Below are 24005 nucleotides of genomic sequence, written 5' to 3'. Positions count from 1 at the left end.
CACTGTGTACACTAGCTCTTGGATCACTAAGGAGGTGCTAATTTAGCCTCTGCCTGAGGCTACCAGCAGGAGCTATGGAGAGATCTGCAGATTTCTCTTCTTTGTTTGGGGTTTGGAGGTGCCTAGATGAGGCCCAGCTGTGAAGCAATCCAACCTGCTGTGGGGCCTTGGGCCTTCTTTTGGAAGTTCTGGGTCTCTCTGACCCAGCTACAAATTGTTAGTTAATTTTCAGATTGCAAAGCACCAGGCCTTTCATATGCAAAAGCCTCTGAGCACAGCTTGGGTGGGGCGGGGTCTCAGGGAATTAATAGGGCGGAGCAAACAGCTATGACTGATCCTCATTCCTACCCTAAGAGGCCCTGCGTCTCAGTGTCCCGGTAATCGCTGCAAGCACCTCTGAGAGAAAGCCACCCTCGAGGACTGACCGATGCCAGACAGTCCAGTTTCTCTCCGTCTGAGTATGGGTCCCCAGAGACTCACCTGGAACTGGAGTTCAGAGCATTCGGGAGCTTGAGACTCCCTCAGGACTGAAAAAGACAACCGCATCCCAGTTGCCAGCCCGTTTCTCGTGTGCCTCTGCACTTCCGCACCTCTGCACCTCCTATCAGTCTCAATGCACTTTTTTTGTTCTAGCTCAGTGTGCTTTTCTCTTTCCTTCTAGTTGTAGAATTTCCACTCAGCCAGCCTTCCTGTGGTTCTGGATGATGTTGTTTTGTCTTTTAGTTGTATTTTTGAAGTGGTTGTGTGAGGCAGCAATTTCTGGTGTTTACCTATGCCGCCATCTTGGTTTCTCCTATCACATTTTCTTTAATGCCCATTTTATTCCCTATAGTGGAGAATTTACACCTCCTTTTTTTAAAAAAATGCATTTTTATTGATTTCATAGAGGAAGGGAGAGGGAGAGAGAGATAGAAACATCAATGATGAGAGAGAATCATCGATTGGCTGGAAGAAAAAGTGTCAATCTGGTGAGAAATGATAAGGCCACAGCACCAAAACCTCCCTGCTAAGTTTTTCACTTAGATATTCTGTAGCTTGGGTAATCCTGGGGTTCTGTAATCTCATAATTCTGCCTCCCCTTTCTTATGTCAACTTTTGATAAAAGAATCTTAAGCAATACAAATCTTCTTCTGTGTCTGCTAGTCTCACGCTTCTCAGACGATTAAAGCTAAGTATTTAATCTTGCAGGACTTAAAGTTCTAGCTGATTTTCCTTTTATTTTTAGGTTTTTACTGTTTAAGATAATGAGGCATCATCTTGTGAGTTGTTGCTTAAACAAGCATTTCTGGGCTCTATTCCTTCTCTTGTCTCAATTCTGAGCTTTAAATGGTGCAATTACCATCGATTCTTTGGGAAACAATTTCATTATAGCTATATCTATTTAAAATGGTATTAGGTACTGATAATGGGTGTTCATTTAGATTGAGAACCGGCTGGAATTAGTTGATAAAGCGAAAAGGGACACTGAGTGAGGCTAGGTTTCATCTACTCTGGTAGTTTATTCTGCAGAAAGCCACTTAATATTCCTGATTCAAAGTATCTACAAGATAAAGGCAAGGGCATGGTGCACTTCCAAAAACACTTATTGCGTGCCTATTAGGTGAGATGCACAATTGAAATGAATGATTTAAGGTCCCTAAAAATAGTGCCCATATCTATAAGCAACTATGAAACGGCACTACTGCAGAATATCTTTATATTTCACCGAGTTTACATCTAAGACCCTCTCAGCTTGCAAGCTGTACACTGTACGTTCAATTACAAGTCAGCTGTGTGGAATTAAAAGTATATTTTCTAATGGGAAGAACATTACAAACGGCAATTACCTTCCTTGGCAAGAACACAAGAGACTACTTAATGGGTAATGCAATGAAAAATGCTAAGGCGATGCCTGTATGATATTAGTCATGAAATTCAATGCTATGGAACAAGAAATTTATATATTTATTTTGGATGGCAGTAACTGAGAAATTATTTACTGAAGGATAAAGAACTCAATGGAGAACCTGAGATATTTTTACAGTGTCCTTAAAACATCCTAATGAAACTGCATTTTATTAACAGTCCAGTTTCTTTCAACCTCCATCTCGACATGGGAGGTATTTTTAGGATTAATCTTCCTTTTAAAAATGTAAGCGTCCTTCCAAAAAAGCTGTGACGATAGTGTGTTAATCAAGGAAGGTAAAAATAAGTGATCTTGCCTGGGAGTATGACGTCACACCCCTCCCCTTGGATAAAAAAGTTGGAGGGAAAATGATTCAAATATTCTACAATTTCTCACACTTTAGTGTCAGAATCACTGGGAGGGACAGTTAAAACAAAGATGGCCCAGCCTGGGTGGCTCAGTGGTTGACCATCGACCTATGAACTAGGAGGTCTTGGTTCGATCACCGTCAGGGCACACCCCCTGGTTTTGGGCTCAATCCCCAATGGGGGCTGTGCCAGAGGCAGCTGATCAATGATTCTCTCTCATTGATGTTTCTATCTCTCTCTCCCTCTCCCTTCCTCTCTGAAATCAATCAAAATATATTTATTTTTAAAAAAAGATGATTTGATCTTGGCCCCAGAGTTTGCCACAGGGTAGGTCTAGCACCTACACTCTTGCTTTCTACTTTAGGACTCGTGTTCATAGGCATAGGTTCAAAATGACCCATCCAAACACGGGGCCAGTGTGCCCCTGGTAAGAAGCACAGAGACAGTGAGCTGCTGCTATAAGTCAAGCTCACTTAGCCACTGCCCTCCGCTCCCTAAGGACTCTGTTTCTGGAGAGATGTGCTGTCTGCCCATGCCTGTGCTCCACACCCCGGCCTGTGTCCATCTGGGTGAATCCTAACAGCTTCCAAACTCTTAGCAGCTGGACTCTGTCATGGCTCCCCTCTCCGTAAGCAGATTCCAAGTCCACATGTAGGCTGTTGGTTTGTGCATATGATGCCACTATACCGCAAAGCCTCCAGGGGTTCCCCAGCTACCTTGTATCCCTGAAGCCTGGCTCCCCGTTGAGCAGAGAATGGGCTCAATGAGTCTGTTGTGCAACTGAACTGATGCTGGTCTCTGACTTACCACTTTATGCTGCTAAACCTGCTGCTACTGCTGTTACTGAACTCTACTGACCCACTGCAACTCATGCCTACTGGTGCCTCCCAACCTCCAATCCTATCTTCCCTTTCTAGAATTCCAGTCTCCATACCCTACTGACCTACCCCAGACAGGCCATTTTTTCTGAGTCGTTTCATTAAAAAGCCTTTACTGGGAAACAGTGAAGAGCAGCGTGAATGGGGAAGAAGAAAACCAGTCTCCTCCTCACATCCCCGAGTGTCTTCCCCCAGGGCACACAGAGCCAGACGGACACCATGAATGACTGCCCCCTCCCGCAACAAAGGCCATGGCAATAAATTCCCTTCTACAGAGTCGGCCTGAAATTTTAAATTTCCCAAGACTGAGAGAATCCTTTAACTCCTACTACTCTTAATCTTCCAAGACTGTCTGAGAGGGGGAACTGAGAGGAGACCTGGAGAGAATAAATGTTGGTTGAAAGTTAATTTTACTTGCAAATGTATCTTTAAAAAAAAAAACACTGGAAAATTAACATGGCCAACTCTGACAAGTGGACCTAACTAAAAATGATCTGATTAGAAGTGAGCAGGTTTTGAATGACAGACTAAGAGCCACAAGATGTCCAAAGTATTAGGATAGAAGGTCAGTGTCAACATTTAAGTAAGTCATGCCATGATTAAACTAAGAGCAAGCATAGCCGGCTTTAATATACAGACACAATGGAAAACAAGTAAGACGTGAATAATACTCAGGCACCTTGAACTTTTAAAAAAACTTAAATAATAAGAAAGTCTGATGGAATCAAAAGAGAGACAGACAGACACAGAGATAGACAGGGGCTGAAAGAGGGACTATGAAAAAGAAGGAAAGCATGGAGCTGGCCTCTCTCCACTTTATCTTTTGTCCCTGATTCTCTGCACTTAAGTGGTTTCTCCTTACTGTCATCAGGGTAGAAGGAGGTGGGCAAAGGTGGGGGTGGGGAGTGGGGATAGAAAGAGACTTTGCTTGGGGCGGTGGGCACAAGATGCAGTGTGCAGATGATGTTTTGTTGGGTTGTGCACTTGAAAACGGTATGGTTTTGCAAACCAATGCCCCAATAGATTCAATAAAAAAAAGATATTCTGAAACACAAAATACAAATCTGATCATAGCAATTTCATATTCATAAAGTTATGCTACTCCCCCATCTAAACAATGGATTTGAAATTTTTTTTCACAAGGCAAGAGATCATCAAAGCCCACAAAAGCCTAGTCCCACCTTGATCAGCCTAACCTCCTAACATTCTTTTCCCCCTTCCACTTTAGACTGGGGCCAAAGAGCTAAACTACTGTCCCAAGAGACATGGGTTCATCCTTATGCCCACTCTTCTGGTATTCTCCCATACAAAGAGCAAGGCCAAAGCTAAATGTCACTGCTCCTGTGGCAGGCCATTCTCTCTCAGGTGGTCCCTCCTTTCCCTGATGATTATTACTGTGTTATCTGTTACAGAACATCTGCAGGGTGTATTTTCATTATCCACTTATTTGCCCCCCAAGAGTCTGATAGCTATCCCAGAGAAGCCAGAGTATGGCAAGCAGCCAGCACACAATAAATGCCTTTAGAAGGAATAAACGATGATGGACAGACAGCACTACTTGGATTGAATGCAGGGTTACTTCTCAACAATTGTGAAACAGCATAAGGGAAGGATGGGGAGAGGAGTTTTCAGCTTTAGCTTAAAAATTGGTCCTAAGGTTTTAAAATAATAATAATACATAAAGTATACATGAAAATGGCAAGACCTTTACTCATTAATAGAAAGGCACCTCAACTGATAGAGCATTTACAACAGATCCGATCTGATTGCACTCATAACTTGAAAGTTAGCTGCAGATGAATAACAGACAAAGCCAATACAGCAATGATTTTATTAACATACGAGGGACACAACCAGCAAACAAATCAAATAGCTACGCAAACTAATTCCTTCTAAGCTACTTATATTAAAACTCTCTGTGTTCTATCATGGATCTGGCCAGGTGAACTTATCAAAACTGTTAAAAACTGTGTTCTATCATGGATCTGGCCAGGTGAACTTAGCAAAACTGTTAAAAACCCATCTTTTATCGTGTGAAAGCTTAAAGTCTCAATAAAATATATTAAAAAAAAATAATAAAAAATAAAAACTCATCTTTTATCGTGTGAAAGCTTAAAGTAGATGAACGGTTACTTATATGAGAAACAGTTCAAACTCATAAGCAAGCAAATCAAACACTTACAGTCTTTTTAGCGATGACAGTCCCCAAAAGGCACCAGGATCTATACTACTAATAAGATTATTTCGGAGGTCCCTGTTAAAAAGAAAATAAGTTATTTACATATGAACACTGTAACAATTATTTTGGCATTTTGCACGTAACTACCATGAAGAAAACAACAATGACAAAAATAAAGGGAGGAAACTGAAGCCCAAAAGATTAAGCCAAGATCGCCCCAGTAGAAGTGCCAGAGCCAGAATTCAAGTTTGAGAAATCTGGCTCTAAGGCCATTTGTGTTGGTCAATAGAAGAATAAAGGTATATGTCAAAAAAGGTATGTGTGTCCTGATGTTATTCAAAATCAAAGGTATCATTAAACTACACTCCTAGAAAAGATTGTACCTATAAAAGATTCCTGAATTTGACAATGATAACTGCTGTAATGGCTATCAATTACATAATGTTAAGTCACTGTGCTAAGCAGAGTTTTTGTTTTTGCAGCCATCTCCCTTGTTTTCCCTACTTTCCCATAGCATATGGTACACTCCAGACAGTGCCTGGAATTCCCAACACCACCCCTGTGGCACCTGATCAACCCCAGTCCTTATTTTTCAAATACTCTGGCCCCAGTCATTGGCATGATTACATGACCTTGGTTTAACTAACCCCAGGACCTAGGGCGAGGAGACAGACAGAGGTCAAGGAGTAGCCATGTCTGATGGTTTGACTAGAGGTAAGGTGTAAGTCTAAAACTGTCAGTGACCCTCTTGCTACCATTGAGAGATAAAGCCAACAGACAAGAAAAGAGAGTAAATCCTGAGCCCCTGGATACAGCCAAGCCTGAAGTCCAGCTTTCGCTCTGGGTTCAGTTACACGAAGCACTAAAATCAGTCAGTTAGTATCTGTCACTTATCATCCCTTTAAGATCTTACAACCAATCCTAGAAGGTATTACCCTTGCTTCAGACAAGGAAATTCATGTGCAGCAAGATGATGACATCTGGCCAAGGTTTTGGTGTTAATATGTAGCCAAGCCAGACAATCAGGCTGTAAACCCATTTTTTTGCCTGACACAGTGGAGATTTACTAAAGAAACTGAGCAAATGTATACCTACAGCAAAAGGGAGACAGATAAACTAAGCATTACAAAAGTTGGCCATAATTAAATCATGGTGCTAGAGATATTGTTCTTTAAATTTCTTTATATGTTTGAACAATTTTATAAAAAATGGAAAAAACTATAGTATGTGCTGTCGTCCAGCACCCTCATGGTCATCACTCTAGCCCAGGTTATATACCACAGTTCCCACTCGTGTCCTTGCTTCTCTCATCAGTTCTCCATTTACATCTTTTTTCTTTAATTGATCTTTTGGTTTTTTAGAGAGAGAGGAAGTGAGAGAGAGAGATAGAAACATCGATGAGAGAGAGACAGGGAATCAGCTGCCTCCTGATACTAGGAATTGAGTCCACAACCCGTGAATGTGCCCTGACCGGGAATCAAACCCGTGAACTCTTGGTTCATAGGTCTATGCTCAACCACTGACCCACAATGGCCGGGCTCCATTTACATCTTTATAAACATGAACCTGATCATGTGTCTGTGCCAGCTAAATCCTCCAAAAGCTCCACAATCCCCTCAGAAGAAAGTTCAGACTCTTCCCGGTAACTTAGAGGCTACCCATGGCCCTGACGTTGCCCATCTCCCTCCTCCAACGCTCATTTACTAATCTGTTCCAACACCCTCCTTTAACACTCACTCGCTCAGTCCCTCTCTCTTCAAATATGCTAGTCATATTTCTAGATGTTTCTAGAAAGAGTCATATTTCTCTCACCCATCTATTCAGTGAGAGAGAGCCTGAGACTCCTTATGTAGAGGGTATATGGACAGTGCTATGTTCTAAAATCACACATTTGTCCTCCTCCCCCAAAATCACACATTGAAAACCTAACTCCCAAGGTGATGGCAATAGAAGGTGGGACCTTTGGGAGGTGACTAGGTCATGAGAACAGAGAACTAATGTGATTAATAACCTTACAAAGGAGGCCCCAGCCAGCTCCCTCTCCCTTCCAACAGGTGAGGTTTCAGCAAAAAGATGGCCAAGTAGGATGTGGTACCTCACTGGACACCAATCAGCCGGTGCCTTGATCCTGGACTTCCCAGTCAGTCTCCAGCAGTGTGAGAAATAAGCGTTTGTCTTTATAAGCTACCCAGTTTCTGGTGTTGTTATAGAAGCCAGAAGGGACTGAGACAGATGATAAATGGATGAAATCCTGGCTCAGAGACAGAATTACAGTTACCTAAATTTCACTATAAAAATCTTTTAAATAAATTACGGTTAGCCACTAAATCATTAGACTATTCATCAAGCCAGACAATGTAGAGACTACTGAATGTCATTCATAACCTAAGTCCACTTCGCACACTTATACCTCAATAAAGGCAGGCGGTAGTGATGCCTGCACCTGACCGAATAATTTAAGCAAATGTGTGTATGTAGGCAAATTCCAAGGCAAAGAAAAATATTACCGCAAATTGTTAATAATTATTTACTCCGGGTAAGTAAACTGGTGATATGGGAGATTACCATATTATTCTTTCAATTTTGCTGTATGTTTGAAAATTTTCATAATAAAGATTAGTTTCTGTCCCCCACTTTTTAGTCCCAGGAAGAACAATTCATCATCAGGCCCAATGTACTAGTTTCTACCTCCCCCTCTGTACCTGATCCCAACCCTATACTTCAAAGAAGATTTTTGGAGAAAATTCAATCAGAATGTGTTTGACTTACATTGCATAAGCTAAAGTCTCTGCAAATGGAAATATAATGTCCGTTCCATTTTTTTTAAACACACTTCACTTCTCCGATTTTAAAAAGCATCTGCAACAGGGAATGACTTAGCTATAGTACTACATAAATTTGTGGTCCATGATGCATTGCATGTGTTTCTAGAAAATACCTCTCATGAATAACTAAGTAGTATAATAAGATTTAAAGATACACTTTTGATTTAATAATAAAGAAATGCTTGACACGTTACATAGCATTTAATGATAGCCATATTAATCTGGCATTGCCAAAGGATATTTGTAGTCAGAGTCTCTCATTTACCATTCCCTTCTCCAACCCACAGCTTCCCTAGTGAACACAAGTCTAATGTTAGGATGTGCAGCTGAATCTGAATGGGTTGGGTCATTAAAACATAAATGCAAAAAGGTGCACAAAAGTTGCTTAAACAAAATTATAGAAATATTTAAACAGTTGTTAGAAAAAGAGCTAGCTCCTTTAGGCAAAAATACAAAGTATATAAGGAAAAAACACATTTTAAGTACAAATATCAGAAACCTCTACTTGAAACAGCTTCCACAATAAAAAAATAAAAATTCCCCAGTATTACAGGAAATCAATAAGTAAGGAAGCCTTAGTTGGTTCCATCTATCTCTCAGATCCCCATGCTCAGAAAGTTAAGTTTATCTTCAGGCTAAACTTCAATCATGACATCATATCTCAGGTCCAAAAATCACTTCCAAGAAAAAAGTCGTGAAAAGGAATAGAGACTTTCTTTTCTTAGGAACTGGGAAATCTTTCTCTGAAACCTCAAAGCTAACCATCCCTCATCTCTTATTAGCTAAGACTAGCTCTGTCAATCACTAGAAAGAGATGCTTTGGTGGACTGGGCCCATCACTTGAGTGGCGGGGTGGGAGGGATGGGAGGGGGAGGGAGATGAATACATTGAAGAGTCAGACACACTGACCACTATGCAATTCTATTCTAGTGTCAGTAATTAGAGTATAGGAGAGTGTCACTAAATTCTGACCCATATAACACAACACAAGAATGCTCTCTCTATATAAAAGCCTACGTGACGATGACTGGACAAGAAGATGACCAGCTGGTAGCTATGACATGCACTGACCACCAGGGAGCAGACGCTCAACGCAGGAGCTGCCCCCTGGTGGTCAGTGCCCTCCCACAGCAGGAGCACCGCTCAGCTGACAGACAGATGCCAGACACCAGGCTGATGGCTGGCGAGCGCGGTGCCCAGGCTGGGGCTCCTCCAGGCCACCTGCCACTTCACGCACTACTTCGTGCTGTGTGGGATTGACGCACAGTGGCCTGGAGCCCGACGAGCTGGCGGGTAAGGCCGGGCTGTGGCCACACAGAGGTCCACTGATCCCCGCAGGCCAGGCCTAGGGACCTCACAGGGCACAAATCCGTGCAGTGGGCCTCTAGTAATATTATAAAATAAAGAGGGAAGATGGACGGGAGGAGGAAGGGATGAATGGAGAAATCACAGAGTTCTCAAATACAAACAGTCTTAAAAATCTAAATCTATCTATCTATCTATCTATCTATTTACCAAAAAAGGGAGGGGAAAAATGTATAAGTATACATTTTAGAGAATTCTTTTAGTAACAACATACAGTTCACCCTTAAACAACACAATCTGAACTTTAAGGCTGAATTGTAGCTGCCACCCCAATTCCTATGTGGGAGTCCTAACCCCTAATCCTTCAAAATGTGGCCGTATTTGGAGGCAGGGTCAAACACTATAGAGGGTCTATGCTTAAATAAGACCTCAGTGATGGAAGCAATAAAGTCCTGTGGGAGTTTTAATTGCGGAAGAAGCCAGTAGGTGAAATGGTCAAGGAAAGGTCACCTTGAAGTAGAGAAAGTGAAGCACAACAGAGAGAGCTAAGAAAATGAGGAAAGATTGATTTTCAGCAGCAAAGACTTTCCAACCTGTGTGGCTCCCTGAAGCACTCTGAGTGGTTATCCTAAGTGTGTGGGTGACATGGGAATTTGAAACACGATCCTAGAACAGCATTTGGAAAGCAAGCAAATTAAACATCCATTGTGTAAAACTCACCAAGGCCAGAAAATGAGTGCTGCCTGTAATACATCTGATCATAAGCAAAACTAGACCTAATTGCTGAGCCAAACACAATAATCACATTCAGAGATATCTGGATAAAAACATTAAAGTTTATCCAAACGTTTTCCACCTTGGTGTGTGTGTGTGTGTGTGTGTGTGTGTGTGTGTGTGTGTGTTTAAATTCTGGGCTTCCTTTCTGGGCTTTGTAACCATGCAACCTTGGCAGCTTGTTCCTTTTATGAGGCATTCATGTCATGGCTGAACTTAAAAACAGCATCTACACTTTAAAAGCCAGTGGCTAGCAACCCAGGGTCCATGGCCTGTTTTGTAAATAGAGTCACCTCCACTTTGATTCAGTTATTTGTTGTCTACTGCTGCTCTCTCACTACAATGGCAGAAAAGAGTCACGGTGATAAAGATCATATGGCCCACAAAATCTAAAATATTCACTATCTAGTCCTTTACAGAAAGTTTGCCGGCCTTTGGTCTAACTAGTTGTTTGTTATTTTAAATTTTTATTTCAATTACAGTTCACATTATATTAGTTACAGGTGTACAACTAATTAATATATCTTATATACCTTACAAAGTTACATTTATATACCTTACAAAGTTACCACCCCAATAAATCTGGTTCCCATCTTACACCATATATAATAATTACAATATTGGCTATATGTCCTATGCTGTACTTTACATCCCCATAACTGTTTTTACAACTGACAATTTATAGTTCTTAATTTCTTTCAACCTCCTCCTCACTAATCCTCTCCACCCCCCTCCAACCATCAATTTCTTCTTTGTATCTCTGAGTTTGTTTGTTTATTTAGGCTGTTCATCTGTTGTGTTTTTCTGATTCCATACATAAGTGAAATCATGACTAGTTGTTTTTAAAATTCAAGTCTTAAAATTTCTCCTAATAAAACATTGGAAAAACTAAATTTTTATTTTGAAAAGTTGGGATTGTAGAACTAGATTAACAATAAAAACATTTTAAGTAAAATGACAATAACAGACGATAACAAAAGAATACCCATTGCCCTGGCCCTTATAGTATCTCAGCTGCTTACAGCATTATCTTGATACACAAAGGTTTCGGGTTTGATCCCTGATCAGGCACATACAAGAATCAACCAGTGAATAAATAAATAAGTGGGATAACAAATGGATGTTTCTCTCTCTCTCTCCCCCTTCTTCTCTCTCTCTAAAATCAATAAATAAAAAATGTATAAGAAACTAAAAAGTATACTCACAATCTTTCAAGGAGACTTAGCCCAGAAAAGGAACCATTCTTCAACTCGGATATTTTATTGTTACTCAGAATCCTAAAAATGACAGAAAAATAAAATGTAAGTTGCCTAATATATGTACACCATCAATATCAAAATAATTTAGCTCATTGTATTTATATCTATGAGAAATTCTAAGAAGTCCTTTATCACTCTCCTTCCCCAATTTTTGAAATGCCTGACCAAAAAAGAAGTTTCTTTTTCTTTGAAAAACCACCTAAAAGAACTTACACATCTGTCACTACTTAAATTGCTCCTGTCACATTGACCCAAAAATTTAAAATAGAGAAGTCAACATAAAATAGCTCTCAGTTCAATATAAGAATAAAGAATGCCACATACATTTATATAATTAATCAACTTACTAAGTTGAATACTTATTTAAAAATTGGAAACTTAACAGAAAATTATGTAAGCATTCTAAGAAATAAAATACCCCCTAGATATCTTTGCAATATTATTTTTAATCTAACAGTATGCAAATCTATGTGCTACGTGTGAAAAGATACTTGTCACACACACTCACATACAGAGATAGGAGCTGAATCAAGTTCTGTAAAATGGAAGATTACACTAGCAAATGACAGAGCCAGGACATTTCTGCTCCAAACCCCATGTTCTCCAACTACTCCATGATGGTCAAGAGAGGCACTGCTGGTATCTTGGGTAGGAAATTCTCCATCACACTCAGGGCTACACAAATTCCGGGGCACCCTTCATAGTGGGTCCAAGGTGGAGTGGTGACCCCTCCCTCCCGGACAGGGCAACACTCACATCTATGTACATACACATGTAACACAATGCCTGCGCCCTAACATTTCAGGTACATTTTCACTCTCTACTTTCAATATTCTAAAAATGTATTAAAATAAAAACACCCATTTGGCATCTAATTTTCTTGAGATATAAATGTGTTTTGTTTTGTTTTTTAATTCCTACTTATGCAGATTCACATTTCAGAGCCTGCTACATGGGACGATCATTAGGAGCTTCTCAGGTCAAGTACACCTGTGTTTGGAACCCAGTTCTCCAATCCTTCTCACGTGACACTGATTTTGGGCAAGTCACTCCACCTCTCTGTAACAGAGTTCCCTCATTCATAAAACAGGTAGGATAATACCTGCCGAGTGAACATGGAAGGAAACTAGTGAATGCATGACACACCCCATGAGCATTCCTTAGCAGTTAGATTCAGTTTCCCTGGTTCTAAGACTCATACCCGCCCATTTTAATGTTTCTTGTAATCAAAGTATATTACTGTGTAGTGTTTGGCCTCTTCCCAAAGCTGTTACTAAAGCGACAACCAGGGGACCAAGAACACATGGTCATCAAAAGCATTCCAATTAAAGTACAATATGATGTTCTCTAATCAAAATTGCAAAGGTTTTTAGAAGTGAGGTAGTTGGCAAGGGCAAAGCAAACTCAGACAGACAAGTGGCCACCAAAGTCCCTGAAGCAAAGCTTCACTGAACAGCCTGGGGGTGCATACCCAGGAGCCTCCATCCTGCTGTCCAGGCATCACCCTACGCTAACAAGTCACCCAATCTGACAAGAAGTATACTTATTTCAGTGACCTATTTCAGCACGATTTATAACAGACAAAGTTATAAACTCCCAAAAGAGGAGAAACTCCCAAAGAGGTCAGTAAGAGGAGATAATCACATTGTGATATATCCAAACAACAAAATGTTACCCACCATTAAAAATGATTCTTTTAAAGAAACTTGATGAAAAGGAAAATGCTTACAATCAGTTATAACAACAAAACCGATACCATTGATTGGAAAGAATCCAGACAATCCCTCCACCCTCCCCTGCCCCCCCCCAAAAAAAATACTTGGAAGAAATACATCAAAATGATGAGACTTCTATTAGTTTCTCTTTTGTTCTTTATAATCTTGCAGTATCTTTTAAAATATCTAGACTATGACTCTGATTTTTAATATATTTTCTCAATAGCTAAGCACAGCTCAAAACAGAGTTAATTTTGAATACAATTATATCTAAGCAATAAAAATATAAAGAACATTTTATTTATACTTTGAGATTAAAGACTCACATTTATTTATCATCCAAAAATGTTTATGTAACTTATTAGACACTAACAGTAGGGCAGAGAACAATGGTGACAACATCCAGAGTCCAGGGCCTGAGCCGAGACCCCACCAGGAATGAATGGTTTAGTCTGTGACAGTCACTTCTCTAGGGAGAATTCTATGTCATCATTTTAAAGATGGAAAAAATTAGACCAGAATGATCGTCAAGCTGTCTTCTAGCTTCTCTAATTTTCTATAATTCATGGTTTAATGAGCAAAGCTGTTGAACTTTACAGTGACCAAGAATTTATAACCAATAAACCAAAAAGAAGGAAAACCGCCCAGTCTACTTGCTAAGCTCCCTGTTTCTGAGTGAAGAATGAAACCCAGACATGGAAGTGGCCTGGGAAACACTGTCCGGGCAGTGACCATAATACTCACTGCGCTCAGCATTATTTCATTCAGCCAAAGGACCTTCATTTGCTCAGTCATAAAGGCTTTGGTCCAATAAATGATAGATTTTATTGAGGAGAGTAAAAAGACATTTCATCACACTTAAAAAGTTATAACTGTAACCTTAAAAATATATTTACAACCTCCTGTTAATATATTCAGTCTCCACATTACTTGCCGTGTTTAAGGATTCTGTGCAAGAAAACAGGATCAGTAGGAATAAATCTACCCTGCAGACAGTTTTTATACTCAATTCTGAAACGGGGGACTGCGGAACTAGAAAATGCATAATGTCATGTATCATTATAAACCTAACACCCATTCATAATCAATATTTTTGCTGACATCTTTGAAATTTCAAACTTCCTAGGAGGTACCTAAGTGAAAAATATAAAACTTGACTAAAGTTATAAAGTGTAGATATGCCCATTTCTGTTCTATACTAATGGTGATAACCTCACATGATGTATAGACAATGCTTGGGAGTGCTGGGCTGGGCTCAGGCCTCTTGAATTTTAACACTGTAATACATGCTCCATGGCCACTGCTGTAACTCCACACAGTCCCAAGGTGGTTCAGTATATCATTTATGCTGAAAATGAAAAAAGGAGTAAAACAATATAAACATGTTTGTGGTTTTGTTTTGTTTTATTTTTGTTAATCAAAGTTTATGGAACAGAAAGAAAGAAAAATTAAGTATTACATGCTCTCGTTGCTTGCTATTGCAGGTCCTGGAATGGAATGCTGCTAATAACACCCACACCCTGCACGGCGGAGGGTAGAGAATAATTCTCCTTTTGAGAGGAAATGAAAACATACAATTCAAGAGCATTACATCTTCAGATCAAATGTTAGGAATATAATTATTAACAAAAACCACTGGAGGGGAAAAAATCAGCTAAACAATCAAACAGGGTTATTGTGGTGGATAGCATGGGCGATCCTCTGAAAGATGTGTCCACCCAGAATCTGTGACCGTGATCTTAACTCAAAAAAGGCTGTTTGTGATGCAAATAAGGGTTTGGAGATGAGATCATGCTGGATCACGTGGGCCCGAAATCCAGGGACAAGTGCCCTTAGAAGAGGGGGGCAGGAGACTCCCAGGAGGTCTGATGAAAAGGAAGGCAGACTCAGAAAGAGAAAAGAAAAAAAAGGAAGGTGGGCAGATTTGGAAGCCACAATAACTGAAGGTTTTCAAGACCTAAGGAAAGGAGCAAATAGGACTACACTTTAAGCTGTAGTACATTTTAAAAACTTCTTGAAAATTTTAAACCCAGAAGCAATGTTAAAAGATAAACAGCAGCTCTGGCCAGTGCAGTGGTTAGAGCACTGGCCGGACCACCTAAGGGTCTCAGATCTGATTCCTGGTCAAGGTCAAATGCCTGGTTGCAGGTTTGCTCCCAGCCCTGGGTTAGGGTTCCTTCGGGAGGCAATCAGTAGATGTGTCTCTTTCACATTGATGTTTTTACCTCTCTCTACCCGTCCCTCCCTTCCACTCTCTGAAAAAACAATGGGGGAAAAAAAGATAAACCACACACAGGTATAACTACTATTAAAAACAAATGACTAATTTTTTAAATATATAAAGAGCTCTTTTTTAAAAAAATCCCTAATAAACTAGCAAAGGCCATGACCAGTCAAAATAAACATTAATAAATCATAATCATATGAAGGGATATACAATCCCAATCATGAGAGAAATGTAAATTAAAACAAAAACAAGATACCATATATCACTAAGGGTTGATAAAAATACACTAACTTTTTTTTTTTTCCAGAGGGAAACAAGTCACTCATATTTTGCTATAAATCAGTAAAATCACTATGGAGGGCAAAAATACAAATGCATATATAATAACTGATCCATTAATTCCTCTTTGGAAATATATCCTAAAGATATACTCGTACATTGCAAGATACATTACATTAAATGTTGTGAGAAAAAAAAGGAAGGTGGGCAGATTTGGAAGCCTCAACAACTTAAGGTTTTCAAGACCTAATTATATATTTATATAAGAAAATTCTCATTGTGCTATTGTTTGTAAAAGCCAATGACTGGATATTTAGGTTGGTTCCCATACTATGGGATAGGTGACAGTGGTCCACAAAATGGTACTCCATGCAGATGGGGGTGGGGGGCGCTGCAGAACTGGGGAGAGGGAGCTCTTCAGGTATTCATACAGAAAGATCAGTGACATACTGAGGAAAGAAGGCATGAATTTAAATATTATGTTTCCCTCCCTTTACACCATTTGCTCAAGGAGTGGTAATGCAATTTGATTCTGTGTATTAGATTCATCATGAAGACTAACACTTGTTATTGCTACATTGTCCTCAAGTACAAGGGAAATGGACAGCAGAGCTAAGTGATGCTTTTGAGTCACTAACCTTTTGAACATACGGCCTCCAAGCATGTCAAACTCGCGGCCGGCAAACAAGCATGTTCGCCGGCTGCGAGTGTGACATGCTTGGGGCCCTAAACCTTTAGAACCCTCTCTGATACGCTAAAACGAGGAATGTTAACTCCTCAAAAGTAAATGTTCAGTGCTTTGCTTCATTTACCCCAGAAATGAAAACTGGTTCCACCACAAGTTCTTCGAAGTTCTAGTCCAGGGTCAGCCAACTCCAACATTCCACCTGGTCTCCCCACAGACCATCGGCTCTAGGAATGGTTTTTTATATTTTTCAATCGTTAAAAGGAAATGGTAAAGAATAATATTTTATGATACATGAAAATTATATGAAATTCAAATGTCAATGCTCTGAAAGTGTGAGTGGAACACAGCCATTTACTGACATACTGTCCATGGCGGCTTTCATGTGATGATGGCAGAGCTGAGTAGCATCCACAGACTGGCTGGCCAGCAGAGCCTAAAGCATTTATTATCTGGCTCTTCGGAGGCAAAATCTGTCCACTCCTGTATTAGCGTACTCTGTCCCAGTTTATTCTGCCTTCCCAGGCAAATGAAAATCGAGTGCTGATTTCTAAATGAATTATTTTTATCTTTATTGTTGAAAGTATTACATATGTCCCCTCTTTTTTTCCCCATTGACTCCTTCTATCCCTCACCCACCTCCTACCCCCGCCCCAGGTCTTCACCACACTACTGTCTGTGTCCATGGATTATGCATATGTGCATACAAGTTCTTTGGTTAATCTCTTCCCACCCCTTCACCCCACCCCATCCCGCAATTCTTCCAAGCAAGTAAGAATAAGAGAGTATCTACTGGACTACAAAACTCCCCATCAATTTGAATAATCTTTATTTTAAAATCACACTAAACTCCACATGCCAACAGCAATTACACACATTTTGTCCTAAGCATTATTTGATTACTCACCAATGTGTCCTCCTCTTAATGGCATTCATTCGTTCACTCGTTCATTCATTCATCCATTCACTCATTTATTCATTCGGGCAGAAAAAAATTCTGGGTGGTATACTTTAGTTGTCGTATGTCAAAAATGTTTTGCCCTCACTCTGTCATTTCATCTTGTTTTAACAGCACTACTTATTATCTGCAGTAACTGTTCAGGGGTTTGTGTATTTACCATGTTTCCCACGAAAAGGTCAAACTTGCAAAGTGGAGAGCCCTTGACCATCACTGCATCCCCATGAAAAGAACATATGATGGAGATATTCAGGGCACTGTTCAGATCTCCTGCAGCTGTGGAGGATCTGCCTCAGTTTCCAGGCAGGCCACGTATTTTGCAGGCAATGCCATCCGAGGACTGAGCACAGCATTGGTAAGAAGCGCTCCACTCCTGGCCAGTAAAGACCCACTGATGGCAATCTCTGCACTGAGCTTCTGATGGGCTGGCCAAGACTTTGCTGTAACTGAACCTTAGTCTGAGGCCCCTCCTACCAGATCATCCTTCCCACCCCCTTTTCCTTTCACAGGTGCTAGACCTGCATCCCAGGCCGAAGGCTTCCCATGCCCACTTCTGCCTCAGATCCCTTTGTTTTCCACTTGTTTCCCCAATAACAATATGCAAGTCTAACCTCATCCTGGCATATGCTTCCCAGAAGGTCCCATTGACAAGATGCCCACAGTATCTGTGCAATAAATGAATGAAATAAAATTATGGCTGGATTTAAGTTTCTATGTTTGGTCAAAGATCCCTCTCTAGTCCAGCTGGGGTGGCTCAGTGGTTGAGCATCAACCTATCCCAGCCAGGGTACATGCCTGGGTTATGGGCTCGATCCCCAGTGGGAGACGTGCAGGAGGCAGCCAATCAATGATTCTCTCTCATCATTGATGTTTCTATCTCTCTCTCCCTCTCTATATATATATATATTAAAGATCCCTCTCTAGGGAATGAATGATACAAATCACTGTAATGCCCTGGCTTTAACAGAAACAGATGAGAAGCACAAATATCAGTCCCCTCTCACAGTCCCCTTTCTTCTATCTGAGGCTTAAGAACATTGGGGGGAGGGGTGGTCAAAAATTCTATCACAGTATGTTTTCTTCTTTTAATATTGAAATAAAAGTATTCTAAGATACTTTTTTCAACATTATAACTCTCCTAAAATTAGGACCATCTTAACATTGATCTCAAAAGAAAATTTCCAGCTGCTAGAAGAAAGAATAACTTATGAATTAAACCGTGGCTGTCAATGTTGGCGCATACACAAACTGTGGTTGAATTTTAAGTTGAGACCCCTAATTATGGCTTAAAATTTATACATTAAGGTTTCATATGATACATCCCTGAAATAAAAAGTTGCATAATAGGAGGCTGCATATTCTGTGGCAAGCAGCATAATGAAAGGCAGCAGACATGTTAAACCGCTCAGAATGTAACATTCAGGAGGGGCTGGCGGGATTCCTTTATGTGTCATGGACAGGGATCACTCAAGCAGCTCGCATCTCAGCTGCCAGTTAATGTATAAGGAAAATAGTTCAACTTCCAGTGATGCGTGATTAGAATAAAATTGGGAAGAAAAAAATAGTGTGTTAAATTAACCATGTAAAAAATACAAACAATACCCTATCTATATAAATATCCAAATTATATTACCAAGATTAAAGATGCAAAAACATTAAAAAAAATGAAGTCAAGGTCACCTTTATAAAAAGCTCAGTGGGTTAGGAAGTATGCATCACACTGCCAAATGAGTGAAAACATGTTTATCACACATTCATGGGCAGAAAAGCAACGGAGAAAGCAAAGGCATAAAAGTGAGTAACAACAAAACTGTACAGGGCTTCTGCTTATTATTCTGATTCCTTTAACCTTCACATAAGTTTAAAATTATTTTCAAATAAACACGGTGTTCAAATGATACTATGTATTAAGGAGAATGGTCCAGTGACTCGGAAGGGCTCTAAATGAGAAGGCCGGGTGTCAACTTAAGTACCGAAGAATTGGTATTTCATGGTGTGGGAGAAAGAAATACACATTTTTAGAGAAACCAGCTCATAAAAGGACTGTCGCTCAGCTCCCTCACTGATAAGCTCTTTGGAAACAGGCATCTGATCTTTGATGGAATCGTAGAATCAAAGAAGTACCAGCTGAGAATTCCTTCTCCATGGGCTTGGAGACAGGTCTGCTGGACTCATCCTCCACATCTAATTCTGCTTCACAGTTCTCAGCATCAACCTATTGCTTTGACTGTTGGAAGAAATTCCCTGCTCAATTTTCCAGAGGGGTATTTTCTTTCTTTCTTCTTTCAATATGTTTTTATTGATTTCAGAGAGGGAGAGGGAGAGAGGGATAGAAACATCAATGATGAGAATCATTGACCAGCTGTATCCTGCACGCCCCACACTGGGGATCGAACCCACAACCAGGGCATGTGCCCTGTCTGGGAATCAAACCCTGACCTCCTGGTTCATGGGTCGGAGATGCTCAACCATTGAGCCACGCCGGCTGGGCCAGACTACTATTTTCTGAGTACTAAGCAGTTCCCACTTTCCTCTTGATCCCATCTCCTGCCCCAGCCAGAGCTTCCTAACATCGCCACCTCACTGTTCACTTCTCAGACCTCCTCTTCTCACACCCCTCACTCATGGGTGCTCTTGCTTTATAAAGTTGCTCTCTTAGGTCTGAGACTAGGAATGACAATTTTCCTGTCCTAGCTTTGCGCTGATCATCCTGTTGACTTCCTCTCAAGTATCTGATGACCCCTGGTGCCTGCTCACACTTACAAAGGGGGGTCTGGATCGATGAGAGTCCCTTCCGGCAGAGGGCTGCTAAATGATTAACAAGTGAATAAGAGTGAATGGGTAGAAAAAGGAGGTGGAACAAAAGTGCCTTTATTTCAAGGTTCAGAAGTCACATATCCTTGGAAAGTAGGGACACAAAAGGAATCTGGGGTCCCCTAGGATTTCTTCTTCTGGCTACAACCCCCAACCAGTATTCTACCTTGGCAAGTCTCCCAGTTTATTGAAAACTAAGCTGAAGGGCTTTCTCAGGGAGGCAAAGCCTGCCACCAAACCTTTGAGCCAAACAACGAAAGCAGAGTGAGAGCAGCTGTTCGAGGCGTGCACATTCTGGGCCAGCTCTCTGCTCACCCACTTTTGTTGCCACTCCCTATAGATTCAATTCTTGGAAATCTTCCAGAATCTCGACAGGAAAATTCATTTTTCTAGCTATCCCCGCTCTCCTCTCTACTGGGTTGTAAGTCCCTGTGCTGTGTAATGTCACCATCAATCTGATCCCATCTGTTTTATTTATACTACGTTGTCCTCAATGCTTCTGCACCACTGGAACACCTTTCTCATCTCCCAGCCCCGTTAGTTATGGGTCTGCTCATATTTTATGTGTGTGTGTGTTTTGTTTTGTTTTGTTTTTCTGTCATTTTCAGCAGAGTTTTGGAAGGGAAGGGGAAAAAGGAAACAACCGTGGTTCAGTGCATATCCACTTAGGGGATTGGGAAGGGGTCTTTTCCTAAAAGTCGAGGACTATCTCTTCTTCAACCTTCTCTCCAGATGCTAAATGGTTTCCTCTTAGAGGGCAGGCGTGGTTTCCCCCTCACGCAGGTTGGCTGACATTTTCCTTTACAAATTTTGCCAAAACCTCAACTACCTTTCACTTAACAGAATGATGACCATTAATCACAAACGTGCCTGTTAAACAGAACACTTCATATGTTAACCCGAGTTAGAGCCCCAGGGTCCCTGTAAAACAGTCAGGGTGCCCCAAGCCAGCCCACTCGTCAGTGCCACAGCCGTCCTGGTCCAGCATCCCAATGCCCAGCACAAAGCAAGGGGGTCAGATGCTGGGCCTTGGGGAGCTATGTGAGGCTCTGTTCCCTGACCTGGTGACTCTAACCAATTTCTGGTTAGGGATCAGTTTCCAGTCTCTGATCTGTCCTAAGAATTATTGAGCATGAGGCAATGACAGAGGGTAGACTGTAGATTACAAAGGATCTGAATTTGAACCTCAACTCGAGGATCTGGCTTCATGACTTGAGACAAGATCCTTACTCTCAGTCACTTAATGCCTCATCTCTAAGCCACTCTGGGCATTTCTGAGAGGAAATGCACAGCTTTTGTGAAGGGTGCATGTGGCGGAGCACTTAAAGCATACGCTGGAAAGTTGCAAGCAATGGGACAACATCACAACCAGAAAACGGTAACGCTGAGGCCCAGACTTTTCCATTCATTTGTATTTGCTGCTGACCAAACACCCAGGCCACTACGTCACCTTCTGACAAAATCTATAGCATCTGCTCTCCCATACAAACCTCTTCAATATACAGAGTGGGGCAAAAGTAGGCTTACAGTTGTTCCTTTGGAAAATCCTATATAATAAAGAGGTAATATGCAAATTGACCCTCACTCTGTCATGCCATCACAAGATGGCTGCGCCCACAGATGAGGCAGGGTTCATGTAACACAAGATGGCTGTGCCCACAGCAGAGGCAAGGTTTCCGTAACGAGCGATCACCAGGGACCTGAGGCTGTGCGGGGTCAGGCTGGGTGACCTGGGGCCATGCCCCCCGCCCCAGTGCTGGGTCAGGGGACCTAAGGGACGGTAACGCTGAGGCCCAGACTTTTCCATTCATCTGTATCCGCTGCTGACCAACCACCCAGGCCGCTATGTTGCCTTCTGACAAAATCTATAGCATCTGCTCTCCCATACAAACCTCTTCAATATACAGAGTGGGGCAAAAGTAGGCTTACAGTTGTTCCTTTGGAAAATCCTATATAATAAAGAGGTAATATGCAAATTGACCCTCACTCTGTCATGCCATCACAAGATGGCTGCGCCCACAGATGAGGCAAGGTTTCCGTAACGAGCGATCACCAGGGACCTGAGGCTGTGCGGGGTCAGGCTGGGTGACCTGGGGCCATGCCCCCCGCCCCGGCGCTGGGTCAGGGGACCTAAGGGTGTGCCGGGGGACCTGAGGCTGTGCCCGCCACCCGGCAGGGCTTGACGGGGGACCTGAGGCTGCGCCAGCTGGGTCTGGATCTTGCCCAACGGGGGTGGGGCCAGCCAGGTCTGGGTCTCTCATGATTTCGAGGTGCACATGGGTAGGTGGGAACTTGACTCTGGGTCCCGTGGAGTGCCCCAGACTCTGACAAGAGGAAGATTTTCATATACATTTTACTAATTTTCTTTCATCTCTGTCACTTCAATTATAGAGAAAGGGCAAATAGCAATATTAAAATATTTCCTCCCTTTTAATGGGCTCGGATTTGGTGCACTGGGTCACTAGTAATACAATAAATATGGAATAATACAAGAATACACTGTTTCACATATTCACAACTGTAAGCCCACTTTGTCCTCCTACTCTCCCCCTGCCCCATTTTTTCTATAGATCTCGTGAATTGGGGGAGAGTTCCGTATACCCACCTGCCCTCTTGGAGCTGTATGCAATACCAACTTCTCTCTACGCAAGTAAACAATTATTCAAAATGAGAAAGCAAGTCAAAGATATTGACAGCTAACATCCCACTTGAGGGTCACAATATAGCTTATCATCAAACAGACAGACACCTGGGACTAAAAGGAGGTACCATTAGTATTTACACTAGGACGACAGGTATCAACCTGGGCCTGTGGCCCCCCTTAACTACTCCAGTGCGTCATTAAATAACCTTCCAAGTGCCCAGGCGTTTTTATTAAAGACCTGGCATTGTTTTAAGGTCTGTTTTTCTTATAATTATTTCAGATGCTTTATTCAGCAGTTTCATAAATAAAAAGAAAATAATCTATTTTTCTGCTTTAGCATTAAACAGTACGTTTACATGTAATTGAATAGCATTCGGGTGATAAAGAAAAACTAGACAGCTTTCAAAACTGCCTCAAAATGAAAAGCTGTTTATTAAATAACACTTCACCTTATCTTATGAACAAATCAGTACCATGAGAGCAGGGAGCCCATATTTCAAGGTGTGGGTACATCATAAATAACACTAGCTGCTTCATATTTATGAATACAACAAAAGCAAATTTATTTGGCATGTTAAATGAATGGAGAGCTTTCTACTGAGACCACACTGAGGTTCTTCTAGGATCTTTGATTTTTAAGCTGAGATTTCACAACTACGCATAGTATAGATCTGAGTATAGATCTGAGCACCTACTGTGTGCTGGGATGACACTGAGGACACAAACATGGGCCTCAAGGACTAACAGCACACATGCTTCCAAGTGCTACGTGCTCCCAGAGGGATGCAGGACGGATCCCAAGTGAACAGTGTCAGTGTTGCAGAAAAGCACAATGATTAGGGGAAATGTTTCTGAACCTTATTATTTTTTAAGTAGAAATCCAAAAGGCATAAGACAGGAAGAGAAAATTGTTTTCAAAGGACGGTATGAGTCTCCTATTGCTGCATAACAAATCACAGTAAACTGCATGCTTTACATCAACACCTGTTTACTGGCTCACAGCTCTGTAGGCCAGGAGTCCAGACACTGAGTGAGTGGGCCCTCTGCTGGGTGGAGCTGGCTGCAAAGAACCTGGTCTCCAATAAGAGGATGCTCCTAAGCCAGTGGGTCAGCAAACCGCGGCTCACGAGCCACATGAGGCTCTTTGGCCCCTTGAGTGTGGCTCTTCCACAAAATACCACGTGCGGGCGCGCACGTACAGTGTGATTAA

The 24005-nt window shown here is 41.4% G+C and overlaps 1 protein-coding gene across 1 annotated transcript in view; it reads right to left on the bottom strand.

Annotated features, from left to right (window-relative positions):
• The window catches only part of ADGRA3 (adhesion G protein-coupled receptor A3), an 82756-nt gene extending 68274 nt beyond the window's left edge, over positions 1 to 14482 (bottom strand). Inside the window, exons 1-3 of the mRNA XM_015568697.1 lie at positions 14406 to 14482; positions 11420 to 11491; positions 5314 to 5385 (exon numbers count right to left, since the gene is read on the bottom strand). Of these exons, the coding sequence (XP_015424183.1) occupies positions 5314 to 5385; positions 11420 to 11491; positions 14406 to 14407 (146 nt within the window). The 5' untranslated portion in view covers positions 14408 to 14482. The remainder of the gene's footprint in view (positions 1 to 5313; positions 5386 to 11419; positions 11492 to 14405) is intronic.
• Positions 14483 to 24005: the final 9523 nt, after the last annotated feature.

This window comes from Myotis davidii, unplaced genomic scaffold, assembly GCF_000327345.1.
Source record: "Myotis davidii unplaced genomic scaffold, ASM32734v1 scaffold743, whole genome shotgun sequence".
NCBI classification, from domain to species: Eukaryota; Metazoa; Chordata; class Mammalia; order Chiroptera; family Vespertilionidae; genus Myotis; species Myotis davidii.
This window is presented reverse-complemented; position numbering and strand designations above follow the sequence as displayed.